The 17,516-nt window shown below is 52.1% G+C and overlaps 1 protein-coding gene across 1 annotated transcript in view; it reads left to right on the top strand.

The window, feature by feature from the left end:
• Window positions 1-17,516, top strand: part of SHROOM3 (shroom family member 3) — a 110,256-nt gene that overhangs the window by 80,342 nt on the left and 12,398 nt on the right. The window contains exons 3-5 of the mRNA XM_059470332.1: window positions 3,916-4,044; window positions 11,432-11,563; window positions 13,619-16,829. Of these exons, the coding sequence (XP_059326315.1) occupies window positions 3,916-4,044; window positions 11,432-11,563; window positions 13,619-16,829 (3,472 nt within the window). The remainder of the gene's footprint in view (window positions 1-3,915; window positions 4,045-11,431; window positions 11,564-13,618; window positions 16,830-17,516) is intronic.

The following is a 17,516-nucleotide window of genomic DNA, read 5'->3' as shown; positions in this document are numbered from 1 at the left end:
TTGGCTTAGACTCAGCAATCATGGCTCCAAGAGGAGGAACCATTAAAATATACCTATTCTGAAAAATTTTTAAAAAATTAAATTATTTTTTCCCATAGTTCCAGGTGCTGCTTGTGGCGCACCTCAGGCATGTCCTAGGACTCATCCCTGGAACTACAGGCAGCTAAGCCAAGAGTGCAGGATGGTAGTGCAGCCAGAAGAACTGTAACACTGTTGTCCTGGAAAATAAATGCTATGAGCAGAGAAAACTTCCCAAGTTGGGTTTGTGCTGCCTCCCTGTGCAAAGTCTGTCTCCTCTCTGGGAATTACAGCCAGGCAGCTGAGCTTGCACTGCATCATTTCCTCAGTGAGAGCAGTGATTTATGCTGCTGCCATTACTCAGAGAGCTATTGTTATGAAACATGGGCTTTAATATGATCTCTGCAGACTCTGATAATTGTCAGGAGAGCTGCTGGGCAGGGGCACCCACCCACACTTTCTGTCCAGGCTGACTTTAGAAAACTGATCTGTGCTGGAATGTGAAGGTTGTAAATAAGGATAAGGAAGACTGAAGAAAGTGAGGAGGAAGAGCCAGGAGCCCCAAAGGTTAAGATAAGTGCTGTGAAACGTTCCAAGCATGCAGGTAACAGGAGGTCAGCATGGCAAGCAGATAAGGGGCCAGAGGAGCTCGGAGTCAGCCCGGCTCAGAGGCAAAGGATCTCCCAAAAACAGCAACCGAGTTCTGCAAGGGCTGTGGCAGCTCAGGAGACGTCCAATGGCAGCAGCTGGCAAACCAGTCTTCTGGGGAGTTGATTAAAAAATAAGGCCACCCATGTGTTCTTGAAGAGCTCTGAGGAAGGTGGTGAGAAGGAGCGAGAGTTTCACAGATGCCTGCTGTAGAAAGGCTGTGCTGGCTGTGTGGGGAGAGATGGATGTGGGGTCAGGAGGTTCTGCCTCTCTTCTGGAGGGGGCACTGAAACTTCTGAAGGAGGTTTTCCTTGAAAAAAGCCCTTAATCTCTAGCACTGTATTCTTTCACTGTCAAGCAAGCAGCAAGGAAAAAATTCAAGCAGGCCATATTTTTAGATGAGAGAAAAGCTGAGCAGAGTGTCCTCATGGACATGTGTGGTATTAAATACCAAAGGCAGCATGGAAGCAGCAAGTATAAATAACAATTCGTAATTAAACACGAACTTTGCAGAAAAGGAAAGATTTCAGAGGCAGCTGCCAGCCTCAGGTGGGAGGTAAAGGAGTTTTAAATAGACTGTGTGTGCTGGGTTTCTAAAGCTCTCTCCCACTTGAGAGCTTTAGAAACAGCATGATAACAAAAGGAACAACTGCAGGCCCCTCCTTGCCAGGGATACTTTTTGGCTGTGGAATTGTGAAGCCCTTTGAAACATCCCAAAATAAAATGCAGCCCCAGGCTTTAAGAGCATCCCATCGGGCTGGGCGCTGCCACAGGGAGCTGGAGCTTCCAGAGAGGGGCCACTCTAAGGAGAAGGTGTGAGGACAGCCAAGAGGAAAGGTAGGCCCCCAACAGCTTTGCGCAAGAGTGGCTGTCTCCATGTAATGGTGGAAGAAGTGTCTTTGCAGAGATTAACACCCTCCTGGTTGTTAGACCTAAGGAGCTGCCTTCCTTAGGAATGTCGTGGCAAATGCTCTGGGCTAAGCAGCCAGGTGAGGCAGAAAGCTGCAAGGGCAGGACAGGTGTGGGCTTGGGGTCCTGTTTGGGGAGGTGTTCAGCTCTGCAGCCCTGGCTGGCCTCAGCTCTTCTCCCTGCCCTGCTGTCACAGGGACTCCCCCTCCCTCCCCTCTGGCTGTGCTCTGGCCCTGAGGTGGGTGTGCTTCCCAGGTGGAAGGATCCTCATCTCTTGTGTTCCCCGCTGGGCCTGGTTAATGTTATTTCTGGAGTGGATGATTAGTTTGCCGTGTCTTACTGAGCCTGCCATGCACCACAGAGCTCTGCAATTACAGTTTTCTAAGAGGCTGAGGAAAAACTCTGTTGCATTTCCTTGTTCGCCCAACAGCACCTCGGGAGCCCATTGAGACAGTAATTAAGGTGTCTGTCTCTGTGAGGTAAAGCCCAAAGTGATGCATGCTGGAAGCAGGGGTTGCTCCTGTGAGGGGGAACACCCAAGCTGCCTCTCCTCCCTCCCTCCCTCCCTCCCTCTGCTTGGGGCTGCCCCTGGAGGGTCAGGCTGGGCAAAGGCACTTCTTCAGAAAGCTCTGCTCACAGTGGAATATAGGGTCTGTGGTGTCTCTCGCTTTCTCAGCATCCTTCAAAAGCTGCTTTCTCTTAAAAAAAAAAAAAAAAAGAGTCCAAGTGCTGAAAGATCTCTAGGCTGTGGTGCCCATCCATGCCGGGGGAGCTGTAGGCACTTACTGCTCCTTTCTATCAGTTCTTCAGGCTCTTGATGAGTCTTCTCTTGGCCCAGGGGCAGTTTCCCAGCCCTACACATTGTCCCCCAGCTCCCTGAGAGACACTGGCTGCATGGAGGGCGTGAGCAGCTTTGCCCACTGCCATGGTGTGGCCTGGCACAGCCAAACTCTGTTCTCCAGGAAACAAGCAGGGAAGCACAGGGCTCTGTCCTCCAAACGCTGAAGCTGTGAATATGTTTTGCTCACAAAACTGTTAGACATGTTTGTAAGGATAAATTGTTTATATGCAATCTTTTAAATCCTCACCTGTCGCAGGCCTTCTGTCCTTTCCGTGTCTTGCAGTGAAATCTCCTCTGGAAATTGGTAATTTTTCATGGTAAGCTTGGTGAGCTAAGAGAAATAGAGCATTTAAGGATATTGACTCTTCCAGGGCTGCAGGAAAAGAGATTGTGCTCCTGGTGTACAGTGAGGCTGGAATGGGAACAAGGAAGGGAAACTTTCCATTTTGATCAGAGGCTTGACATCATCAGAGAGGAGTGGCAGAGACAAAGCAGGACGGGATTTGGCACATGGAAAGAAAAGGCAGCCAAGGCAGGATTTGGGGTAAAAATCGGGTGAAGATGAGCAGGGTGAGCAACAAAAGGCACTCCTGACAAGTCGCTTTCCCTGATGGAGGTGAAAGTGCTGCTGGCATCCCCGCTGTATCTCATCCGCAATGGGAGGCTTAACATTCCTGCCTGGCACGTGGGGGCGCGGGGGAGGGCCCGGCCGGACACACAGACGGCCGGGCTCTCAGCGGAATGGCATCCGAGCCATCTCAGCCATCCAAGGCCCCCGATGCCGGCATGTGGGCTCAGCGCACACTGAGAGGCAATTGCAGCTTATGCCGGGCCAGGGAGGGGCGCAGGGAGCCTTTCAGCCCCGCTTTTATTCGGCTTGGAGGCTCACTGAGCGAAATCTCAAATCCCTTCTGCACTGCAGGGCTCAAAATTGGAGCAAGTGGGAATAGTGGAGCCTTCCAGAGGAAAGGAAGGAGCTGAAGCAATGGTTACATTGTGTTTTTGTGACTTGGAGTGGGGTAAATATGTGTTTGCTGACTTGGTGGAAATATCAGCAGAGGTGTAGGACAGGTTTGTCCTTCTCCCTCTCACTGTGTGGAGTTTTCTCTTGGCTTTTCTCTTGTGTGTTCAGAGCAATCCCTGAGCTCTCATAAGGTGGTTACATGTGGAAAAAGCGTATCCCACAGTGGAACCCGTGACTCCATACCTGGGGGTTTAGTGTCCCCAAATGCAGCTGCAGGATAATGAGTTCTGTGCCCTGTGTACTGAGCTAATCTCACTCCTGTGTGTCGTGGGATTGGGCAGCTCCTCCAAAACACTCGTGAGGGACGCTCGCAGAGCCAAGCATTGCCCAGAGTAGAGAAAAACAAGGATACACATGACCTGATGCCCCTGCCTCGCCCTCTGGGTCTGTGCATTGCCGTCTTTCCCAAAATCCTGTTGGCTAAGGGCTGAGGTTTTGCGTGCTGGTGTTTACCTGTCCTTGCTCTCCTTTGCAGGGACACCCATGCAGCACAGGGATGCTCAGAGCTGTCTCCCAGCCCGCTCAGCCTGGGCTGCGTGACCACTGACTTCCAGCCCAGCAAAGCCACGTGGGCAGCAGGAGTCAAGCTACGGCTGAAGACCAGGTGAGAATGTGTTTGTGTGTGTCCCTGAAGCCTCTGCAAAGGCAGGGTGGAAAACAGTTACTGCTCTGGCTGCCTGTATGCTTGAGGGGCACTCACAGAGAAGGAGTGCTGAAATTTCTCCTTAGGAGCTTTTGTCAATGCTGGTAAAGGTCATCAGAAATGCTGAACCCAAATATCTCCACACAAGTGGTGTTAGTCTTCTCTGACTTCCCAACTTCAGGTGCCTGCCATTCCAAAATCACCTGGCTTCTTCAGAGTCTGGGTGGTTTGGTGGGAGTTTGGCATTCATGACTTTTGAGCACCCGTCTGCATCTTAGAATGATTAAATGTATTCAGAAATCACTTTGCTGAACTGCTCTGGATTGGCTGGTACTGTGGCCAAGCTTCACTCCCCTCCTTTGCCCATGCAGTTTAGAACCAAGTCCTACAGCATTTACTCAGGCAGAGCTTTTGCTGGCATCAGAAGAACCTCTTACATCAGTCAGCTATAGTCTGGGTGACCTCATAGATTTTTGTGTCTCAATCTTGTGAGATTTGTTCTGTGAAGCAGAAGCAGTGGCTTTTATTTGCAATATTGCATTTGGGTCAGACCTTGGCTTATTTGAAGTCAAGAAGCTACACTGATTTCCTGGAGCTGGTGGAGCTGTGGCCCAGTGCCTGTGAGTGAGCAGCTGAGAAGGGAATTCCACATTCTGATTTTATCAGCGAGGATGCATCTCTGGAGCAACCTCCCTGACCTTAGTGGAGGTGCTCCAGCTTCTGGCCACTGTAGGCAGTCATGGATGCTGACCCTGGCCCAGCCTTGGATGGAGCAGATTTTAGAGGCTGAAATATCTCCTCAAGCTGATTTGTTGAGAAGTTCATCTTTGACTGAGGAGTGGGACTCGGCATTTCCCCAGGTTATGTCACCCACAGGGAATTTGGGAAAGGAGCTCCCCTACATCCACCACCTCCCTATAACGAGTCATTCACCATATGCCCTCTGTAAATCCTTCTTGCCCAACAGTTTAGAACCAGATCTTCACAGAAACTCCAAAGTTTAGCATTTCACTTGGATAAATTTGCCTTTGGGTGTAGAGCCCAGTGTTTAACTTTACTTTTCCAGCAGCATTGGAAGCTGTGGCTGCAAATCTCAGTTTGACCCGGGCTGGAGCTTTAGTTACAGACAGGAAGCTGCTCTAATGTATAAGAATGTGCCTGTGGGAGGGTGTTTGAGACTCAGCAGCCTTTGCTTTGGCCCAGGCAACGGGTGCAGTTCCCTGACACATTTGACTCGCCCTGTTACCCCACCAGCTGCGTGCAAGTACCTCCACATATCCTCCTGAAGGCCCTGCTGCTTCTGTCCCATTTATGGCTCCTCCAGGAGGACTTGGATGTGGAGCCCACACTTGGATGTGGAGCCCATGAGCATTGCCTGTGATTTGTAGCCCTGTAGCTCAGGGGAGAGCCCAGCTGCTGCCTGGAGCCTTGCCCTGCAGATCCCCTTGGTTACCTGCCCAGCCTCATTGTCCACGTTCCGTTTGGATAATCGGGCTCACGGGGCAGGGTTCCTGCTGCCAGCCACCCAGCTCCTCCTAAGCACTGAAAACACATTCCTTCCTTTGTTTCCAAGTCTCTCCTGTTGCAAGTTGCTGTGTGTTGGGTATCAGGCGGTGAAAGAATCTAAGCTATGCTTGGGTTTCTGTCTTTTTAACTAATTTACTGACTGGAGAAGAATGAGAAAAAATTAATTGAATTGAGCCTGTGGGGCCGGTTTATCAGTCTGGATAAATCAGTGCAGCTCTGAAGAGCTCTGGGCAGGGAAGCCACTGCAGGCTCTGGCTGTTAGGATTTTCCATACTTGCTCTGGGAGAGATAATGTGAATCCCTGCAGAAGACGGGGAATAATAGGATCCTCCTCAAAGACTCTAAGTAAGTTAGCTGCTTCTTTTCCATGTCTGTTCTTTCTTTCTCTTTTTCCAGTAAAGGAAGCAGAATAAAATTACAGAAAGAAGAAAGTTGCAGAGAGTCTTTAACCCAGTGCTCTCCTGCTCCTCATTGTATGCATGGTCTAGGTACCAGGCTGAAGGCTCTCCTGGCTTCTCCATGTCCAAGCTGCAGTCCTGTGAGAGATGGACTATCTTGGTGGCAAGTACCTCTCAAAATAGAGATCTGAAATACTCCTTGTTTTGAAATTTAAATCAAACTCTGATGCTTGATAATGCTGTCTTCAAAATAGAAAGCTGTCAGAAGATCCCAGTACAACAGAGTCCTTGAACTCAGTAATCAGGAAGAGTGAGGTTTGTGTACATCACCTCTGTTCCTGTTGAAACCTGTGTCTGGTTAGTGTCAGGGAATGCCATGGGACCCTTTCTTTGTGTAGGGAAAAGTCCTCAATCTAAATATTGCCTGTCAAACCCGTGCTGGGGTGAAGGGAAGATGGAGCTGCAGCCCACAGCCTGGCTGCCAGCCCCTCACTCTTTGTTTCCTTTGCTGGACACTAGATAAATGCCTCTTTCTTGGATAAGACAGCGTGGGGGTTCCCAGAGATATGTGATAACACAGAGGTGTGACTTGCAGGACCAATAATCATTAATTACAATGTTTGACTGTTCCTAAGTTCAAGGAAGGAGCGCCGTTGCTCACAGCTGCCATCACCTCTGAGCGATCCCAGCACTTCCATCTGCAGCCTGTGCCTGGGGGCACTTCAGTCAGGAAAAGCCTGCATGAAAAAATCTGTCTCTAGATCCACATGGTTGTCATCTCTGCTTCCACAGAGGGATTTTCTCCCCAGTGGTATGGTGGGGAGTTTTTTCCCAAAGAGTTTCCCAAAGGTAGGAATTCTGAGAAGAAACTTCTGATTCCCTTCTTCAGAGATTTCAGGGAGATTGGTACCTGTCTCCCAGTTCCCAGATGGCACCCAGGGCATGGTCTGATGCAGCCCAGACATCTTCAGTGATGTTTGTCAAAGGGGAAAAACAAATGGTGTCTGACGTGTCAGCTGGAAACAGCACACAGGCACAGGAGCTGCAAAATGAACATTTTGTGGAAAAGCAGGTTGTGTCCTGGTATGAGAGTATTGAGAATATTGACACATTTCACCCAGCTGCTCTCAAGTGAAGGGTTTTTCATGTGTTTTTTACTCAGGGAAAGTTTTCATCTGAGCATTGAGGGGTGGGCAGTGTGGGCGTGATTCTCCCTTTCCCCTGTGGATGAGGAGACACTATTGGCCAAGATCCATGGTGTGAAATAACATTTCATAGACTTCAGGTCTTTCTAATGAGTCTTCTTTCTTTTTAGTCAAAATTGCGAAGGGACGGAGCTCACTCCACATCCTTTCTGCCCCAGAATTTACCAGAAGGGCTCAGTGAGCCTAAAAAGAGAGATTTAGTGAAAGACACACCAAGCTGACGCCATTCTGGTCCGACTCCTTTCTAATTGGCCTCGTCTGTTCTGCTTATTTTTAGAACCATGACTGAACCTTAATTAAGAGCGACGTTGCTTTGAGTAGATTGTGGCCTCGCTCTGTGGAAATCCTAATAGGCTTCTGAGTGCTTTACTTCTTCCTTCATCTCCTGTCTCCTGCCTAGTAGATGGACAGAGAGGCTGCAGCCACGTTTGGATGTCTGGAAAACATCTCCTTGTCATGCTCCTGCTCCTTTAGCAGTGTCTGTCTTGGAGACAGGTCTGTCCCAGTGAGAATTCAGATGGTTATTCTGCTTTCTGTCGGTGCAGGTGCACACTCACCCTGGAAGGAGGGTACGGGTGAATTGCTGGGATCAGGATCTCTCCATGTACAAAGATCCTGCTGCTGCACGTACAGGATATGGCTCAGGATGTAGTGCCCCTGCCACGTGGATTTTGTAAGGTTAGGGTTATCACCAGCTTGAAATCTCAACTGCAGTGAGGATGACGTGGTAAGGATGGGCAGCTGCCCTCTTGGCTTTCTCTCTTGTGACTCAGTGCCTGGGATCAGATCCAGGAGGCACCAGCTCTGCACTTGCATCCAAATCTTTCATTTCTCCTGCAGGAGGAGGGTCTGTGCTGCAGGGCCCCCATCCCTTCCCACCTCCCCACATGATAGGCTAGGCCATGGCTGTTCCCTTCCAGCTCCAGCAGCCTCCCACACAGCCACCTGGCTGCAGGGCTGCTGGGGGAAGCACATCCACAGGGATTGTGGTTGTGAGTGATGGCAGAGTGACCTTCTCTCTTCTCTGCCCCATCCCATCTGCCCTGGACACAGGAACACCAGCTGCTAGTCAGAGCCATCCCCTCAGGTCATGGAGGTGTGTCCTGGTGACCTCTGCTCCTGCCTGGATCCGCAGGTAGATTCTGCTTTCCTTGAAAAGTTTTGCAGTCTTTATCTTCAGCATTCCCTGTGTCTGCTGAGGAAGGGTTTGGAGCTTGTGGGGACAGAGAAAAATGACCGCAAGGTCAGTGGTACAAGAAGCATTGTTCACAGTTCTCTCTTCTAAGCCACCTGGATGATGTTTCTGATGGATGTGAGAATGGTGAAAACAACTCCCCAGGAGCTGTGTGGGAGTAGAAAAAGATCGGTTTATTGGGGCACTGATGACCCTGAGTGGCTGATTAATCAGCCACAACATCCCTCTCTGGCTTTCACTTATTAGCTTTCTAAGGATGTGGAAAAAATGCAAATGGAAATTTGAAGAAGCTGGGTTGTTTGCTTTGGTTGAGGATGGACTGCACCTCCTGAAGGATGCTGGGCTTGAGGTACTTTTGAACTTGCAGAGCACTCAGGTTGTATGTGTACTCCAGAAGTGGCAAGGAACAGTACGTGAAGAACAGCAGTCAGACTGACTACACTCTCCTGGATGTTCTCAGTTTGTGACCTTGAGGAGAAGATAACCTTTCAGTTAGACTCTGAAGAAAGCCTCAGATGCTGATTCATCTCTAGAGTTAGTGCCAAAGTGTCTCTGTAAAGTTCCATTCCTGTTTTGCATGCAATATAAAGATAATCTCCAGAGATTACAGAGAAGAGCACACTCAGCTCCTGCCAATAAGAGCGAGCTGCAGAGCTGTTCCTGGGGAGGGCCTCAGGGATATGAATGTGGTCCCTGCAGCCCAAACTGCTCCCAGTGTGCCAGACTGTAACTGAGGAGCCTCTGCTGGCCTGGGTGTGTTTCCATCTGCAAACACTGGGGCCAGCATAGCAATGGGCAGCTCCCAGATGGCAGCAGCTGGATGAGATGAAAACTATCCCTTTCCCTTTGACTTTCCAGTCTCCAGTGTGAGCTGGCAGTTCCTGGTCTGTAGCCTGGGTTACAGCTCCATTCGGATGCCAGCCTTGCATCACATCCCACTGACTTCTCCAGGTATTTTCACTCCCAGGCACTTGTCATGATGCCAACCTGACCTGGATGCCCAAGTTATCTGATCACTGCAAGTATCCATGAGGAACCAGGAGTCTCCTTTTCCAGCCTTGGCATTTACAACACAGGGATCACTTAGTCTGTTATTTGAAGAGGAGAATTTTTTGGTAGTAAGGCTGTCCAGACACATTCACAAGTACAGTAGAGAATATGTAAAAGATAAGGTGATGAGGTTGGTTTGTTATTGTTGTTAGTATTACAGTTCTGCAGTTTTAGATCCTACAGCCTTCTGTGCCAAAGTGTCACCTGTTGCTCCTGGTTTTGTTGCAGGCAACTTAGCTGCCCCAAAGTAATCCCAGTTAAAGATCTAACTGGTTTTTTGTCTTCATTCAAATCCAGCATTAGCTGCTGCATTTGCAGGTTGTGTCATTCTGCCAGTTGTCTGGGATCAGTCAGGATCTGCCACATTTCCAAGACAGGGTAGGTATGGAAACAGTGCAGGGTTGTCCCACACAGAGCTGCTAAGCTGGTACCATTTGTCTTGTGACTAAAATTCACAGCTGTGCACATGTGGTATTATTAGAAGGATATCAGACAAAAGAGTTAAAATACCAGTGGCTCGGATGATTGGCTACACAGCTCCCTCACTGTTTCTACTGATCAAACCAAGGGATAGCACATGCCTTGCACAGGATCATTCATTTTCCCAAGCAAAAAACTGGTGCTGATGGCTTGTACTCCACTAAAGTATTTACAGTCTTTAAAAATCTGCAGAGGAAAAGGTAAGAATGTGAGTTACTCTTAATAAACATTTTTGTCAACTTCCCATCTGGCAGTGTCCAGGTTCTTTGTTTTCTGGGCAAGGAGCTTAGCAGAAGAGCTCTGTCTTTAACACGCCTACACACGAAAAGGTAAAGTGGTGTTGGGTTCAGCTTGTCCTTTGCAGACCTCCAGTCCAGTTTCCCTTAAGACAATCCTGCAACAAGAGATGTTAAAGAGAAAAGCATGTCCCTTGCAGACAGTGAGGAAAAACCTCGCACTTGTAAAATCTGTATGGAAGAAATGCTGGAGAAATGGCCCTGCCTCTCACTCTCTGTCTGTGCTTTTCCATGCTGTCCAACATCAGCAGGTGCTGATGTTAACTGATACTAGGAAAGGACCTGACCCTAAAAAGCATTTTTAACTTTTTGCACTTTCCTGTACTGTTCCTTTTACCAATCTTAGGCAGTGCTCTCAGTGTCTGTGTGCCAAGGGCATTTTAATCTGTGTACTGATGTGTTCAGGACATGCTGTGCTGTGGATTTTTCAGTGAGACAAAGACTAAAGATGTGTCATATCCTCCTCTTGCATTTATTTAGTCAGAATTGTCCTGCAGGGTGTCACGTGTCAGTAGGACACAGGTCCAGGGCTGCTCCTCACTTTCCCAAGGAGAGAGTGAGAAACTGTGGAAATGAGTGCTAGAGCAAGGGAGAGAGATCCCTCATGGAAAGCAGCAGGAGGATTAAGGACATGCCCAAAGGCTGGGGCAAAGGAGAGTCTGTGTGGCCTCTTCAGGGGATTCGATCCCTAATCCCCTGCTTTGACTTTCCATTGCACCACTCTGTGCTTTAAATAAGGTGTCAGTGGGGCTTTTTTCCCTCGGAGCTGACAAACACAGGCCTTGGTGCTGGTGACTGAAGGCACCAAAGGGCAGCTGTGCCAGCGCCACGCCTGGGGACACACCCTGGGGACAGCTGTCTGCCGGGGTGGATGCGAGGGACACACATTGCTGGCACTTGGTTGTCACGTCCCGTCCTGCATTTTTAGCAGCCCCGAGGAGAGATCAAAAGTCCCTTTGCAGGCTTCCACCCCCTCATGGCATTCAGCGACTTGTGCAAATCCCAGAGGGAGCTGTTGTAGCAATGTGGGGACATTCACACGTGGTTACTGTGGGACTTGCTTGGAATGGACAGAAACACAGCAGGGGAGCACAAATGAGCACAAGCAGTTTTAAATGGTGGTGTTAAGTTCACATCCATCTTCCTGGGGAGAGCTGGCCTGTTGCTGATTTGCAAACCCCTTCTGCTTTCACCTAGGCGGAGTGAAACTCCAGGCCAACCTCACTCCTGGCGTTCCAGCAAACTCACGGAGAACCAGCCCGATCCCAGCATGATGCAAATATCTCAGGGTACGCTTGGCACCCCTTGGCATCAGTCCTACCACTCCGGGTAAGTACTGCACAGCTGGTGAGGGAAGGGAGGGGGCAAAGGTGTAGTGGGAAAATGGTACCAGTCACCTCCATACACCTGGACAGGTTTATACACAGCCAGGGTTCAGATCAGAGTTAGGAAGGCTTCAGTTCCTGTTTGGTTTCCCAGAAAAGGGGCTTTGTTTTCCTCCTATAAGTGCTCTGTGGGTTGATTAGCAGCTAGGAAGTCCCCCTTCCTACAAAGATGGGAGCCCACTGCCAGGATGGTGGTAGAGCTCTCTGTGGATGATCTCCCATACAGAAACACAGCATGGTTTTTTCCCCAGCAAAGGAACAGAAATCCAAAGTCTAAATTGGCCTATTGAACAAAAAGGAAGAAAAGGGTGTAAGTGGCAGAAGCTGTCAGTGTAACAGAGCAGCCAACAGTGCATTAGCAACAGTGCTGCCAGGGTGAGGAGTTCAGGGAGGGATTTCCTGCTTTGGCAGTGGCTTTCTGCAGGAGTCAGCTCTATCACAGCTGAACGTGCAGGGCAGCTTGAGGAAGGACAAGTTTAAATTCCGCCCTTGAAAGATTTTACCCAGAGAGGCAGAAGGGTTTGAAACCCCCCATTATAGACTCTGGGATTGAAACATCACTTTCTTCTACTGGCTAGACTGATCCTTGGCAGAGGAGAGGAAAGAGAAAAAAGAGCATTAAAGAAAGAGAGGAGATGGTTGCAGAAAATAAAGCGTGTTGGTCTGTGGCCTCAGCACAGCTCATGCTGGAGCACACTCCTTTCCCACCGAGGGGCTTTGCTTCCCAGGCAGTTGCTGGCAGAGCCTTTGGCAGCATGGCTCTGTCTCCTGGGTGCTTGAGAAGGAGCACAGGGAACATCTAGTGGCCAGCTGGCTGGGGCTGTGCTGGGCATTGCCAGGGAGATGGTTATTTGAATCCAGTATAGAGTGGTGCATTTAAATGAGCAAACCAGTTTTGTCCTGAGATTTGCCATATCTCTTCCTGCCCGTGTTCCTCTGCATCTCTCTGCAGAGCTGCTGTGAGCAGGCTTCCTTCTGCCTTTCCTCATCCTTAGCACCCTTCTCCCCTGGGTCTGTCACTTGTTTGGGATGTGATCTGGAGCCAGCTTCCAGCTCTGTGCCTTGCCCTGCCACAGCCTGTCCCTCCCTGCTGCTTCCCTGTGGCTTTGACAGGACAGCACATGTCATTGCACAGGGAACTAGAGAAAGTGATACCTGAGGAAGGGAAGCTGGGAAGAGAGGGAAGAAAAGTGAAATCCTCAGGCTACCCTCTCCAGTCCTCAGTGTATTTGCTTAAATCTGGAAGGGGAGATTAGCCAGGGCAAACTCTGCAGAAGTTTGTGACATCCCCTTGTGACTGGCATAGAGCTCCCTTCCCATGGATAGAAAGATCTCTGAATATCCTTGTTTTTTGATCACTTTTCTGACGGCTGTGAGTCCTCAGAGGAAGTGCCAAGGTGTACCTGCACCTGCTAAGCTACAAGAAGAGGTGGCAGTGCAGACTTGCTGGGAATTCTCAGACTGTTTCTGTGGTTGCACCCCACTTTCCTCCAGGCACAGGCACATACATCTCTCCTCTTCTTGTCAACTTAGTTTTCTCGCAGCAAACAAACTATCCTTGGGACAGCTGAATTTCCAGGAAGCCTGCCAGGGCATAGCCTTCATCTCCATAAAAAGAAATGAACTGGGAAAAAAAGAAAGAGATTAGATTCCCCCCAGAATGCCCCTCGTGCTCCTCTCCTCCTCAGCGGCGTCGGTGCTCATTCAGCTTTCCAAGGGCTTTGGATGGGTTTGCCGAGTGGGGTTGATCCTCCCTGGCTCCAGAGATGGACGATCTCTCTGTCTGTATTTCCCTCCCACCCTTCTGTGGTAAATAAGAGCCATGTGTTGCAATGTCAAGCAGTTCCTCTTTGTGAACTGGGATGACTCCAGACAGGGGATGGAGCAAGGCCCAAATATGGGTTTTCATCTCAAAACTAAACATCTTGCTTCTGAGCTCACTTATAAGTTGTTGTGCCTCTCCTCTGCTGGTTTTCACTCTTCCCTCGCTGTCCCCCAGCTCCTCCACTAGCGATCTCTCGGCGTACGAGCATGGCTACCTGAGGAGGAGCCCCGATCAGTACAGCTCCCGGGGCAGCATGGAGAGCCTGGACCACTCCTCCCCTGCCTACCACCCTTGCCACCTGTCCCCGGCCAAATCCACCAACAGCATCGACCAGCTCTCCCACCTGCACAGCAAGAGAGACTCTGCCTACAGCTCCTTCTCCACCAACTCCAGCATCCCCGAGTACCCCGCGGCCCCGGCGGGCAAGGAGCACTCGTGCTCCGCGGACAGCGCGCAGTGCCGCGGGGGGCTGCCGGAGGGCATGCGGCAGGCCGACATCCGCTACGTCCGGACGGTCTACGACGCCCAGCAGCGCATCTCGAAGGAGTACGAGGTGAAGCCCTCGGTCCTGCTCCCCGGCGGCGACGGCCGCGGCCACGGCAGGCTCCACGCCTTCGGCCGGCACAACGCCGCCTCCTCCTGGGCGCAGCCGGCGCAGGGCCCCTCGGAAAGCAAGAGCCAGCCGCCCCTGCCTCCCGCTCGCAGCGACAGCTACGCGGCCATCCGGCACCACGAGAGGCCCGGCTCGGGCACCGGCCTTGAGCCCAGCAAGCCCGGCCGGGGCCAGCCCAAAGGGGCCTGGGTGCCGCTCGTCAGCTCCCTGTCGCAGGGGCCACTGCTGAAGCCGCCCTTCGGAGAAGGGCACCTGCACACCGTGGTGGAGAAAAGCCCCGAGAGCAGCCCCACCATGAAGGCCAAGCAGAGCTTTTCCCAGGCGGCCCAGCCAGGGCAGCCCCTGCTGCCCACCAGCGTCTACGCCGTTCCCTCCCCGGAGCCGCACTACGCCCAGGTGCCCCGGCCTTCCGCCGGCAGTACCGGCACGCTTTACCCAGCTCTGGCCAAAGAAAGTGGCTACTCCCCAGCCCTCCCGGCCTCCTGCGACAAGGCCGAGGCCGGCGGCACCCTGCCCTTGGATGAGAATGGAAACCAAAGCACTACGAACAGGTCGACCATCTTCTACCAGCCCCCTGCCACTGAGAGAAAGCACGAAGCCAAACTCATCCAGCAGAAACCTCCCAGCGCAGCGGGCCCGGAGCTCGGCCTGGCTGTGTCGCGGAAGGAGGAGCTGCTACCCTGCTATTACAAGGCAGAACACAGCCACCGAGAGACCACCGGTACCACACAGACCTCCAAGCCCCTTTTCCAGGGTCCACAACCCCAGCCGAGGGATGCTAGTGAGAGGAAAAACCATTACCAGCCCAAAGAGGACTGGCCACCTGGATCCCAGGAGGAGAAAAATGGTAACACACAGGTAAACGAGAGAGACACTGGTGCTGCACATCCATGGGGTCACAGCAAGGCCAAGCAGTATGGCTTCTCTTCCTTACAGAACATCCCAGAGAGCTCCAGGAGGCAAAGCAGCTCTGACCTAAGGGAGACACAACCAGGTGAGGGTTATTCCAGCACCAGACTGTCCTTCCTGAACAGCAGCAGCAGAGAGGAGAAGGATCACAGAGAGCAGGGGCACAGACAGTGGAGTGATGGGGACCCCCAGGCCTTCACGAGGCAGGAGGAGGACGGCACAAGCATGGCTCTGTTCCATGCTGCTGAGCCAAAGTGCAAAGAGCCCCCTTCTCCTCAGCTCCCAAAGCCCTCAGATTTCGGGAGGAGCCGGCTCAGCTCTAGCAGCACCCCGAGCTTTCCCTACAGCAAACCAGAGGCTGGCAAGTCCCACTGCTCAGTGCTGGAGAAGGTCAACAAATTTGAGCAGCGGGAGCAGAGCGCTCCCCGGCCCCAGAGCGCCGGCGTTCCCAGCTTCGGCCAGCACTATGGGCCGAGCAGGACGGGCCAGCCTGCTGGCATGAGGTGCTCTGTGCACAGCCCAGAGGACATGAGAAGCAAGCTGCCCAGTGAGCCAGGCAGGGTCTCCAGCCCCTCCATCAGGAACGGGAAGCTGGAAGAGGCTGACTGGCGCCCTGTCGAGCTGCAGATGGTGGCTTCGGTGAAGCAGGCAAGACCCAGCGAGTACTACGGCCTGTGTCCTGAAAACGAGGTGCAAATAAGGGCACCTCAGCTTCCTCGGAGCAGGAGCACATTGCAGCTGGGAGGCGAGCCTGAGAAGGAGATCCTCTGGAAGGATAGCATCCAGAATGCGCACGGGTCGCAGCTGGACACATCATTTAATAGGGCCTACAGGAACAGCATCAAAGATGCTCAGTCCAGGGTGCTGAGGGCCACCTCCTTCCGGCGGATCAGCCCCCCGTTCGGGAACACGCCCAAGAGGGTGCCCCAGAGGCCTGCCTCGGCCCACGTGGGCATGAGGAGCACTGTGGCGTCCCCGCACACCCCCAAGGAGAGGCACAGCATCACACCCACGGAAGGAGGCTTCTCCAGCCTGGACCACGCCAGGACGCAGCAGGTGCTGCGCATCGGGGGCCGGAAGCGGCTGACGGCAGAGCAGAAGAAGCGCTCCTATTCGGAGCCCGAGAAGATGAACGAGGTGGGCATCTCGGACGGGGAGCCATCCCCTTTCTCCTTCCAGAAGAAAAGCATCCACTTTATCTTCCCAGAGAACACAGTGGCCGACCGGCGCAAGATCTTCGAGAGGGACGGCAAAGCCTCCTCCACAGCCAGCCTGTCCAAGCCGGAGCTCAAGCAGCTCCAGCAGAACGCCCTGGCCGACTACATCGAGCGCAAAATGGGGCGCCGGCCGTCCTCACAGGACATGGGGCTGCTCCGGGAGCGCTCCCACAGCTCCTACCTGCAGCTGGCTGGCCCCGACAGCCAGAGCCTTTCCTCCGCCTCCAGCATGAATTCCCTCCAGGACCAGAACATGTACCGCCACAGGGAGTCCATGGAGTGGATATCCAGGACGGGACGCATGTCTTCCACCCTTCCTCCTGGGCTGATGGACTGCTTGGACACGAGCGGAGATGAGAAGGTGCCAGGGCGCCAGGACAGCCTGGTCACCGGCCGGCCCAAAGCAGAGAGGTGCTGGGAGCACAGACCCAGATCGGATCTCACCAAAGGCACGCAGACAGACCTGCTGGGCATGCAGGGCCAACCCCACTACAGGAAGCAGGAGCAGGTCTTTGAAACCCCCTCCACCACCAGGAAATCTGGGAAATCGGTGTCTGTGGAAGACTTGCTCGATAGGTACGACAATCAGCCGGTCCCCGTGCATGTGCGCTCCAGGTCATCTCCCACGGCAGATAAGAAACACCAGGTATGTGGGAACGGGGTCATGTGCACCCACAAGAGGGGATCTCACAACCAGGGAACAGGGGGGAATGTCAGAGAACAGGCTGATGTCCAGTCATGGCCAGGACTCCATTGATTAGAGACACATTCAGCACATACTGGGGCAGTTTAGTGCACCTTAATTAAAAGATCACTGGTAGGGTTCAGCTCTCTCCCTGCTGGGGAGTCAGGGGTGTCAGGGATGCTGGGATTCCAGTGCATGTGCTGCTCTGGACATCCTGTCTGAGCTGTCCTGTCTTTACCTGCCAGCAGCACCAGAGATGCACTGAGCACTTTTCTAGTGGAGTGTTCCGCTTAGATGGTGATTTGCCTCAGCCCATTTTCCTGGTGCAACGTAGAGAGGATTAGAGGCTGCTTGGAATTGCCTTGGTTCCCACTGTGCCTGACAGTGCTGAGAAGTGCTGGGCAAAGGCACTGCCAAATAACCATTATGTTTAGCCTCCAGCCCTGGAGGGAAACATCACAGAGAAGACTGAACAGAGACCCTGGCCCTTCCATGTCTCCTGCTTGGTGGTTGGGAACATCACACTGATGTCACAAATGGGGAATTTGACTGACTCTGAAGATGGTAAACAGTAGAACCAGGCTAAATTCTTAAAGAACAACTGCCCAGGCCAGCTCTTCAGCTAGCTGAAATCTGTTCAGACCTATT

The sequence above is a fragment of the Ammospiza nelsoni genome, chromosome 4 (assembly GCF_027579445.1).
Source record: "Ammospiza nelsoni isolate bAmmNel1 chromosome 4, bAmmNel1.pri, whole genome shotgun sequence".
In the NCBI taxonomy this organism is placed as follows: Eukaryota; Metazoa; Chordata; class Aves; order Passeriformes; family Passerellidae; genus Ammospiza; species Ammospiza nelsoni.
Note: the sequence above shows the minus strand (reverse complement) of the source record. Positions and strands in the feature narration are given on the sequence as shown.